Consider the following 10,398-nt stretch of genomic DNA (forward strand, 5'->3'; position numbering starts at 1 on the left):
TTTCTGGAAAGTTTCTAAAGTTCAGCCTAATGATTCAGTACAGGCTCGAGTAAAAGCAAACAAGGCTGAACAAAAAGTAATCTCTTGCTTAAAATAGTAAATCTGTTAAGGCAACAACTGAGTGAGTATGGGGCAGTACATGGATTTGTAATTCAAGCAGGATTTGTTTGGAAAACTTCTGCTGCTGGGAAGAATGTCTTGGAATGAGCAGCCCATCACCCCTGAGGCCGCCAGGAGAGGGCGGCTGCAGTGCTGCCCGGCGCCTGCGCCAAGCCCAGGCATCCTGGAAAAACTGTTTCCAGGAATTGCCGTCATCAGTGCTGAAGCCAGAACTCCCTTTTTCTCCCTGGATGAATCATGCAGATGTGAAGTTGCTTGTGTTTCCGGAATCCAGCTGAGTTTATTACGAGATCATCTTTTCTACTCACCTGCACGAGCAAATCTCCAGCTTTTCTCAGATGTCTTCCACTGATCCTCTCCCTTCCAGCCCCAAAAATGCATGGCAGGGTTACTGCACAGTTTGAGGCCCTCAGAGTGCACAGGGCAAGCACTCAGGAAAGCCAAAGCTAGTAGCTCCTCTGAGGGAAACATCCTCTCTCCCCTCCCAGCTGAGCTGGACCCAGTCCTACCTGCTGCTCTTTTCATATGGGAGCAATCGGAAGCGTGGCTGTGGAGCGCGTTATCAGTGCTGAGCTCTGAGAGGATGGGATGGAGAGGGTCAGCCTTACCCCAGCGTGCTGCTGTTAGAGCTTGAAAACCCATCAGCCTCTCCAGCTCTGGCTATAAATAGGCAGAGGGGAATGGCATGCCCGGGCACAGGGAAGGCTGGCTCTGCAGCTCCTGGTGCCAGCGCAGCACTGTTCCTGTTCACTGGGTGACTTAGGGTGAGGAGAAGGGGGAAAGGACCAGGGCTTTAACTACTCAAGGCAGAAAGAGAGGAATGTGTGTGTAGTTCCCCCTTGTAAGTTAATAATCAATGAGTGTGTGAATGTTTTCAAAGGTTTTCTCTCCTGTGCCAATCGAGAGAGGATGTGAGTAGTTAGGCTCACGGCTCCAAGCCTGGCTTTGTTTGAACTGAGGGAGCTCTGGAGATCCCCTTCCGTGTGTGCCAAAAGACAGTCATCACACTAACGCTGCTCTTGATGGCAGACGAGCTGCCAAGGATCTTTCTGCTCTACTCACTGCCTCTGCGCCCATCTTCCTCCACCTCTCCCCCCCTACTCTTGGGATGAGTCCGTCAGCCTTGGCTCTGCTCAGCACAACTGCCAGCTGATGGGGCAGCGGCCAGGACAGAGATGAGCATTTGGTATGGGAGCACATGGAGAGGGAGAAATACCAGCAGTGCTTCCGACTGGAACGCTCTGCAGGGGAGAGCTGTGTGTGCGGGAGAGCTGCCCTGGTTTGATTTGCACCAGTTTGTTCAGACAGCCCAAGTTTCTGCGTGAACGTGTTTAGTGTTTAGCATGGATGTCTTCCTGCCCCCCTTCATGAAATATGGCATGAAAATTCGTGCCTGCATAGACCTTGACGTGGGTTTGGAGACCAGCGCAGGAAAAACCCTTAGAGAAGAACTATCACATCAAAAATGTTAGCAATCTCAGAAAAAGAAACACCTTTTATTCCAGTGGGGAGCTGCTGTTTCTCTCCGACAGCAGCAGCTTGTGGTGAGGAAGGTCAGAAACAGGGCAGTCACCTGAGCAAAGCTGGCCCACCCCGAGGCAGACCCAGCCTAGTTTTCTTCCCACCGCCAGCGATGAGGGGATGATTCCCCTTTGGACAGTTTTCTGGAACTCAATTTCCTCCGCAAGGAGGAGAACTTGTCTCCCAGAACTTTGCGTAGCCCGGTGCTGTCCCTAGCGAAGGGCAGGTCCTTCTTCATAGCAGGCAGTTGCCCTGTAAACATCTCCCACTTCGCCAGGGCATCCACAGTCTGGTCCACCTGAGCCAGTTCCTCCTCAGAGACGTTTCTCTCCAGGGCAGCAATGCACATCTCCAGCCACAGTTCATAATCCTTAACGATATCCGCGGACTTGGGGGGCCTGGCGAGCTGGGGTTGGCTGTGCCCCTCTGCCAGCGAGCAGGAAGGCTCGTCCTGGTCCAGCTCCTGGCCGATGGAGAGGGCCTGGCTGCACGTGTCTGGTGTCAGCGGCTCGGAGAAGGAGGTCACGGCCTCGGAGTCGTTCTCGCAGCACATCCCAGAGTCTGCGCTGAACGGAAGGATGTCCTCGGAGGTGGACAGGTCTGCTGACTCTTGCCTTGGCCACGTGGACAGCACGGTCTGTGTCCAAGCATAGAGTTTCTGTGGTGAGAGGGGGAAAAGGATTCATGTTAGGGAATGAGAGAACAGGTACACCTTCCCCAGCGTTTGCCAGGTAAACCTGCTCATCTCGAGCGGCTCAGCTTCACCTGCTGTGCTCCCCTGCCAGAGATGGGTTCAGACAACTCGTGGTCACCCCACAAAGCAGGGGCTCTCTCTTGCCTCATTTTCTCGGAGTCAGCATCCGTGGCAGTTCTGCCCCAGTCAGATGTCAACTGTATCTGCCTTATCAAAGAGGGTAGGAGAAAAATGGCACAGATTCACTCCTCCCTGTGTGCATACGATCTCTGCGCAAGCCAAACCGGCGCCTCTCTGGAGGAAGCTGTGTCACTGTAAAAGCTCCTGAGGTAGTGGTGAAGAACCTTGTTTCATCACGTTGTTAACTCCTGTGTTAACGTGCATTTTTTCTATTCCTAAGAATAGCTCTTTTCCTCTTGAGCTGAAATGCACAAGTGGGAAGTCTGGGCTCCAGGAAGGAATTAATGAAAGGAAAATGTCTGAGTCCATTTCCCTTTTAATTATTAAATGCTACAACGGGACATGTAACCGGTTGCTTCTGGCACATTTATTCCTTATGCTTTGGGGAATGAACTGCAGTACTCCAGTCATCGCTGGATAGAAGGCAAGCTCCTCGTCTGCCTTGTTGGCATGTGTGGGGTTTTTTATGGGTTTTTCGGCTTTTCCACACCTTTGTGGCCTCTCTCCTCATCTTTACTTTCCGCAGCTCCTGGGTGCTACCTTTGCCAAGCCCTGTGACTGCTTTGGGAAACACGGGGTGACAGTTACACACAGAGTGTTCATCTGAGACACCGGTCACCGTGCTGCATCCGTACGTGCTCAGCTGGGGGTGAGCTGTGGTGGTTGATTTCCAGCCGCACAGAGCTCCCTTCTCCCGCAGCACCCCGCTGCTCCCTCCCCTTCCCCTCCTCTACTGCTCTCTCTTCAGGCGGGTGACAGAAAGAATAAAGAGCTCAAATGGAGTGGGTGGGAGAAATCGTCCCTGTTTCTCATTTCAGTCTGTGCATGAACCCTCGGGGGAGAATTTCATACGAGAATAAAATGGACTCTTTCAGCTAAGTTAATGCACCCTGCCCCCTCCCTCTGGGGCAAGAAAAAAATGTAAAGGGACAACTTTTCTCCTGCCTCATCCCACCTCCAATAGCCCTCCCCTTCCTCCGGGTCTAAAAAGCAAAGACAGCACCAGACGCAGGAGTAGGGAAGGGACAGCAAAGCTATCGAAAAGCTGCACCCAGCCTGTGATTTTATCATGTTTTAAAATTCCCAAGAGTAGCGAATGTGGGAAGGAATCGCAAGTGCTGCTTAGCACAGCTCCCAGAAAGGGAAAAAGCTGCAGAGATGAGGATGGCCAAACAGTGTATCTGGATTACTTAAGGCAAAAGGAGGGAGTGATTGACTTAAGATTGCTGCCAAAACCCTTCTTTCCTGTCTCTTGCCCTGTGGGTGGTTTTTTGATTCAGATTTGGGATGGGTTTGTAGGGCTGCACCCTGTTTTTATGGTCCCCTGCTGAAATAGATGAGCTCCTCATGGTTTTAGCTTCCCTGCAGGCCACAGCATGTGAAGCAGATGCCCACCCCAGGTAAGTCACTAAGAATGAAACCTGTTGCCTGACACCTCAAGGGGTTCCAGGTTTGGCACTGGAAGTTTTCCAAACCCCTGTGCCCTGGCAGCACCATCATCCCCAACAGATACAGCAACTAACACCACGGTGGGGATGGACTAACCCAACCCCTGCGAGCAGCTCTGGACCGCTGTCTTCCGCGGTGTGCCCGCTGCAAACTCACATAGATGCTCCGTGCAGAACAGCCTGGGATGCTGCAGAAGCAGCAGGTGGAAACGGGAAAACACCACGAGAACTGATTTGCTTTTCGTTTCCAAGATGACTCACGCTGGAGTCAGCAGCTGTGATGGAAAAAACGGAGTGTGTGTCTGAGTGCAACTCGGATAAACTGGGGGGCTCTTCCTCCTGCACAAGGACTGGTTTCCTGTCCCACGTGCTCTTCTGCCCATAACCCTGTCCCTGTCACAGACTCCAGCAGCATTACCTGCTCCGGGGGAGGAACAGCCTTGTGTCTGGCATTTCCTGTGTTTATTATGAGCATCTGGGGCTGCTCTGTGGCAGGTGGGGATCTGTGCTAGTTTTCCAAAGGGAAATGTTACTTCAGACTTACACTTGGCCACCCACAACCTCTCAAAACGTGCTTAGCAAGTACCTTTGCTATCTGATATTGTCTCAAAACACTTCGTGCTCTCTTCTGTCAGGTTCCTTAACTCTTTGATACATCTCTGGCACTTACACTTCCTCCCAGTGCTATAGCAAAGCCTCTTCTGGAGATAATCACAACTCTCTTACACCAGCTTGTACTATACGTCTAGCTGAGCTTTTCCTTGTCGAGGAAGCAGATGTTTGGCAAGTGTATCCTCTCCTCAGGTTTGTGTTCACTGGCGCCAGGAGATGCTGAGCCAGTTACAGTATTTAAGGCAGGTGTAAAGGCAAAAATATGTCTAGGTAAAGCTTAATGCAGATGGCAGTTCCTTTCTAGAAAGCAGTAGGTGGATGCTGCCAGGCTGGGTGTTTAAATAAACCCGAATCGATGCCTCTGGTAGTCTGGGAAATTTCGGTACTTCTTGGGCAGAAGCAGGGACCAAACAGCCACGGAGTGGGGGATGGGTCTAAGGTCACTGCAGCCGCGCAGACAAGCAGCAAAACCACACGAGCGTGTGGGTTTTTCCCCCACGTGCTTCGCCGTGTGTCTGATTCCAAGCTGAATGAAACTAGAGGCGTCCCCATTCTCATTCCGCGTGTCTTGTTACAGAGAGAACCCACAGACTTTAAAATAGACAGCCGTGGAAAATCCTGTCTCTGAACATGATGTGTGTCAGACAGGAATTATTACCAGGGCGAAGACAGGGTACTGTGTGAAAATGTTGACATTATTCCTACTCCGCCAGCCATTTGGTTGCTGAATCCTGCTTTTTATACAACAGAGGGAGAAAACCCATCCTAGAGCATCTTAGAACTATACCTGATGTTGTCTAAATGTGGTATTAGCAGTTTTATGGGGGAGAGAAGAGACAAAAGAAGAGTCTAGGACCCTCCTCCTATTAGGGAGTAATAATTTGGGATCCTTTCTCATATCTTTAAAGAGAGGAACTGCAGCAAAGTATGCACTTAATGTTTTCTCCCTGTTACCAGCAGCCCTGTAGGCAGAAAACCACGCTGGCAATAGGAAGGGGCATAGTTGTGGGAATCGCTGTGCTCTCGGCTGCTCTGGCTTGAAATCTGCCTGCCCTCCCCACCTGATGTTTTCAGAGCAGCCAGATGTGGTTGGACTGTTGTGCTGCCCCTTGCAAAGAGCCAGAAGCCCTAGAGCCTGCGCGAAGTGCTGCGTTCGTTCAGACCCCCCGTACCACACACCCCTTGCCTAGGTGTGAGCTTTCCTTACGCCGAGAGCAGCATCTGCACTCAACGGGCCACTCCAGCACACGTAGCTCTGGTTTGGGGTGAGCTGCTGCTCCCTTGGCTGCAGGAAGGGCTGAGGGGGGTTTGTCTCTCACCCTGTAGCGCTCGACGAGTTTGAAGCCCACGAGGTGCTGCAGCTTCCGCAGGCAGATGGGACAGGGCTCCAGGGGCCGCAGCAGGGCCTCGTCCAGGCTCAGCGCGCCCTGCATGATGCACTGCAGCCAGCGGCAGGTCCCCAGCCCCATCAGGTGGCAGATCTCGTGACAGGTCACCTTTTGGGAAAGCAGAAATCATAGGAACACATGGTCATTCCTGTTTCCACTCTCCCCCTCCCTCTGCTGTTCCCCTTTCCCTGACGGGTGACAGTCTGACCTGCTGCTCACCCGCCATTCAGCCCTTGCAGTCCTCCACCCTTTTCTAAGATGAAAGGGGAACGTGGCTCCCTTCCTCCCAGGTACCCCAACATCCCTGTCTGTACGGTGGAGGAGAAAGGGTGGATGTGTTAGAAGCAGCTGTGGGAAGACCCTGCAGGTAGCGTGTCCAGCAGTCCAGGGCAGTGCTGCTGTCGCTCTCCTCCCCAGGGATAGAGTGGGGTGCATTTGGTTTTTTTAAGGGGGAAAAACAGTCCCACAGGGCTCTGAAAAGAGCAGCACATCCATGTGAGAAATCTGGAAGAAGCTATTGGCAATAACGGTTCTGGGTCCCTCCAAAGCAGATGCTCGTAGCGTTGTGCCAAAGCAAGGAGGAGTCTGGAGTCGGCTGGCCAGGCGTGACTGCCTTGGGAACTGGCAACCGTGGAAAGGCTGAGCGTGGAGGATTCCGCTCCTCCTCCCATTCCTACCTCACATGGTTTGAAATTACTACAGGAAGCTCAGGATTTTCAGATCTTCTGAGTTCTGGAAGATCTGGAAATCCTGAGCGAGTAGCAGGGGAGGCAGAGAAATGGCATCAGAGGCGTTGGTGAAGCTGCGCTGTCTGGGGCAGCTTCGGAAGAACCGCTGCAAGCAGAGCTGGAAGAGGGCAGAGGCTGGGATGAGGAAGGAGAGCACTGGTGAAGAGGGTGTGATGGAGATGAGTGGGATTCAAGGGCATCCCCGTACAACTGTACGTGCAGTCTTGTCTGAGGTATTTTTCTCATCCATCCACGCACGCAGGTCAGGCGAGCAGTCCTCTCCCCTTCTGCACACCACTGTCAGGGGAAGACTCTCTCACCCCTTCCCAGCCAGCCACCAGTTAATACGCAGCTCCACTAGATATTCTGATTAATCTCCAAATACTTTTACAAGCTAACAGATCCCCCTGCCCATGCATTGTCTGACCAGCAAAATCCTCAGCCTACCCACACACGAGCCAGGGAGCTGGGCAGGGTTTTGTCTCAGTGTGCTCTGTGCAAGTCCTGCAGCCTCACTATACAGCTGATGCTGTAGTTTGCTCCAGTGGCAAGGGGGCCGAGAGGTGTCTGTGGGATGCACTAAAATACAAGCTCTTTGGGAGTGCGTTTAAGTACGTGGACTGAGCTGCGATTGCCTGCATCTTCTGGGAGCAGAGCCCTGTGCCTGCATCACTGGGCCGAGACGTGGGTTATTCTCAGGCCTGAAGTATTTAACCCTACGTGGCAAGAAATACGGGGTACAGGAGATTGCTGGTCCTACCTTACAGCACTGGACCATCTCTTGGGCACTGAATGGCAACGCCTGGTCTCTGCTTTCCTGGCTGACTTTGCACAGCCGTTCCTTCTGAGTGAGCGGGTTCAAGCTGCTACATCCAGCCTGGGGGAAATCCCCAGAAAATCTGGCAAAGCTGCAGACTCCCACTTCTGTAAAGAGAGGCACAAACAAGTTAGGCATCAGCTCCCTCCTCACAGCCTCTCAGCTTAGGCAGCGTGAAAAGAAACCTCTCCTAGCGCAGTGCAGGTGAGCACACGGGGTGTGATAAGAACAGGTTTGTAGTGTCTCAGTTAGCTTTGTCTGGATCAGGAGCCCTCACTCCCCTAATTTTAAATTGAGAAATCCCAGTTGCTCTCATTAGGGAGTGAATAAAATGTTAAGGATGAGATTTGGCTATTCCAGTCTCCCAGGGAAGATTTTTGGTACAGTGCTGCCTTATCCATATACTGTGCTAGGAGGTCATGGGACACCAATCCGACCTTGTCCTGGCAGGAATTTGCTGAACGTGAAGCTCCAGGTCTCACAGGGGTAAAGGTCCAGCAGAGTGAGTCCAAGGACACACAGGGCATCCATGGGCTTGTTGTTCTTCAGGAAGTTCAGGATTCCATCTGGACAAATACAAAAGAGATGTTCATTAAAATGAAACATCCTTAGAAGGCATGCAAGAGCCAGGATTTCTGCTGCTGAGGGGGAGGAAGATGTAACCCAAGCCACCGATGGGCAGAGCTGCTGGCTGAAGAACCGCAGCTGCGTCGCCCATCCCCTCAGAGCAGACCTGACTTCTGAAGGGGTCCAAAGCACAGAGTTAAAACAAAGCTGAGCTAAGGGCAGAGAGGTAGGTGAATTCAGTACTAATCCATGAAAATAAGCCCCTGGAAGTAGAACAATTTCCCTACGGGCGTTTCAGCCCTGAGCTGGAGCTGCCATGTTGCTGCAGCGCTGGGTCTGTGCTGAGCACATCCTGCCCGTGGTACCTGCAAACAGCTGGTTCCAGCAGGATGTTTGAGCAGCGTGACTTTGGCAGCTGACAAACCCATTTCCCTGGGGAGCTGTGTGACACTCTAACCCAAATTTCCTAACATGAAAGGCCAGTGAGTTCCCTACCTGCACCACCCAGGCCACTAATTTACTTTGGCTCTGGACAAGAGATGGGAAAGCTCCGGCTACACCAAATCTACAGTGCCTTCCCGTGGAGCTGATCCCGTCACTTTGCAGAGCTGGACCTAAACATAACAGCACTGAGAAATACAAACAGCAGAGGAAAATATGATGAAAGTCACTTTGGTTTTTATTCCTGTTTCCAGCCTCGCAGTTCTGGGTTTTCCATGGGAACAGGATTTCTCCCTTTTCACTCCCTTCCTCATCCCCTCCCTGCTCAGGCAATGGGGGGCTGTTTCAGGCATTTCCTAGGGGAGGGCTCATGCCCACATGCCAAGCTGATGTCTCTGTGGGCTCCCCGCTTGCAGGTCCTTACCGGCGTGAAGCTGCACCCTGTCTGTGTCCCGGCTGTGGCGGTAGCAGCAGTGAATGGACGAGATGGGGATGGAGGGAAGGCACTTCACACGGAGACCCAGGAAGAAAGACTCGACGCAGCTCTGGAGGGAATCCAGCAGCGAGAGCCCGGCAGGCCCTTCGATCAAGTCTAAGAAGAGAAGCTCTGTTATCAGTTCCTAAAAGCCGGGGTAAACCATATGGTCCGAAGGGGTTTTGCGGGGCCAGCCACAGTGACTGGGGCCATTCTGAAGTTAATTGCTTACTCTGGGATGTGGCAGACGTCTATAGATGGTTACACAGATACGGAGGAGGAGAGGGGGCTCTTTCTGAGAAGTGGCTGGAGGCATTAGTATGCTCATTAGCAGGGCAGATGTGCTAGGAAGGTTGTCTCCTAGTTAAGTTGTGCAGGGATGTGGGAACGGGTGGCTGGTTTTAATGAACCATCAGGGATGGAGCTCCAGAAGTGCTGTTTTATCCAGCATGGTTTTACATACAGACATATACGTATGGATGTATACGATATTCATAGCAAGGGGCACACACGCCATTAACAGGGCAGGTCCACTGACGGTTGCCATCATGGCTTGTGTCTCTGGACTCGGGGGCATGTCAGAGCACTTGGTCTTACACTTATCTTTGCAATGGCAATTGCATGTTGCGGGTGAGTCCTTAGAAAAAGATGTTTGTAGGGTTCAGCACCGCCCACTGCCCTCCCGCATCTTCCCAGGTGGCTCCGTGAAGACGCCCACGTTACCTATAGGTTGCAGGTAAATGTGCTTTCGGCACAAGTTCTGCTTCCTCCTCAGCATGGCGTGATAGAACGTCTCAAAGTCCTCGGGAGCGTCGGGGTGGCTGAGGAGCCAGTCAAAAGCTGTCCGGATGAGCAGGGTGCAGAAGAGCGTTCTCTGCGGGTTGTAGGCTTCGGAGAGGAACAGCTTCTCTGCCCTGGAGAAAGCTTTGGCATAGAGTTCCTGCAGGGCTGGGTTGGTGGAGATCAGCGCGTCCTTCAGAGCCCGGGGCCCGAAGCTGAACTCCTGAGCGTGTTTGCACCGCAGCATCGTGGACAGCCCCACCGGCTGTGGCACTGCCTGCGGGAGGGCACACAGCCATCAGCTCCTGACCCTGCCAGGGACCCGGAAACCTCACGCTTTGCTCTCAGCGTGGTTTGCCCCAAGATGCCGGATGTAAGGTTTGACTGGGAGCTTATAAATGCTGTGCTTAGTGCTGGCCAGGAGCCCCGTGCGTTTACGTGAGAGTAGCTGTTGTAGGGTGCCCTGCATCTGCGTGTACATCCCTGGTTTATGGGCAGCATACCAGTAGATGGTGCTCCAGAATGCATAGCCCCATTTTTGCTACCAGATGGCTGGATTAAATCAGATAGTTTGGCTTTATTTTTTTTTTTAGTGCTCTATCCTGAAGTCCCAATAACATGGGAAAT

General features: G+C 52.4%; 1 protein-coding gene across 1 annotated transcript; it reads right to left on the bottom strand.

The window, feature by feature from the left end:
* Positions 1 to 1,729: 1,729 nt before the first annotated feature.
* AMZ1 (archaelysin family metallopeptidase 1) lies at positions 1,730 to 10,018 on the bottom strand. Its single transcript, XM_010160405.1, has 6 exons — positions 9,715 to 10,018; positions 8,941 to 9,108; positions 7,946 to 8,074; positions 7,452 to 7,615; positions 5,895 to 6,071; positions 1,730 to 2,299 (listed from the first exon to the last, which is right to left on the bottom strand). The coding sequence occupies exons 1-6, from the start codon at positions 10,016 to 10,018 to the stop codon at positions 1,730 to 1,732; spliced, it is 1,512 nt and encodes a 503-aa protein (XP_010158707.1).
* Positions 10,019 to 10,398: the final 380 nt, after the last annotated feature.

Source organism: Eurypyga helias, unplaced genomic scaffold (assembly GCF_000690775.1).
Source record: "Eurypyga helias isolate BGI_N326 unplaced genomic scaffold, ASM69077v1 scaffold24941, whole genome shotgun sequence".
Lineage (NCBI taxonomy): Eukaryota > Metazoa > Chordata > Aves > Eurypygiformes > Eurypygidae > Eurypyga > Eurypyga helias.

What these genes read in the sequence shown, in the direction of transcription:
- AMZ1 (XM_010160405.1), bottom strand. Translation starts at nt 10,018, where the DNA reads ATGCTGCGGTGCAAACACGCTCAGGAGTTCAGCTTCGGGCCCCGGGCT. An exon ending in CAAATTCCTGCCAGGACAAG is followed by an intron (nt 7,616 to 7,945) that starts GTCGGATTGGTG and finishes CTCTCTTTACAG; the next exon opens with AAGTGGGAGTCTGCAGCTTT. An exon ending in AGATGGTCCAGTGCTGTAAG is followed by an intron (nt 6,072 to 7,451) that starts GTAGGACCAGCA and finishes CTTTCCCAAAAG; the next exon opens with GTGACCTGTCACGAGATCTG.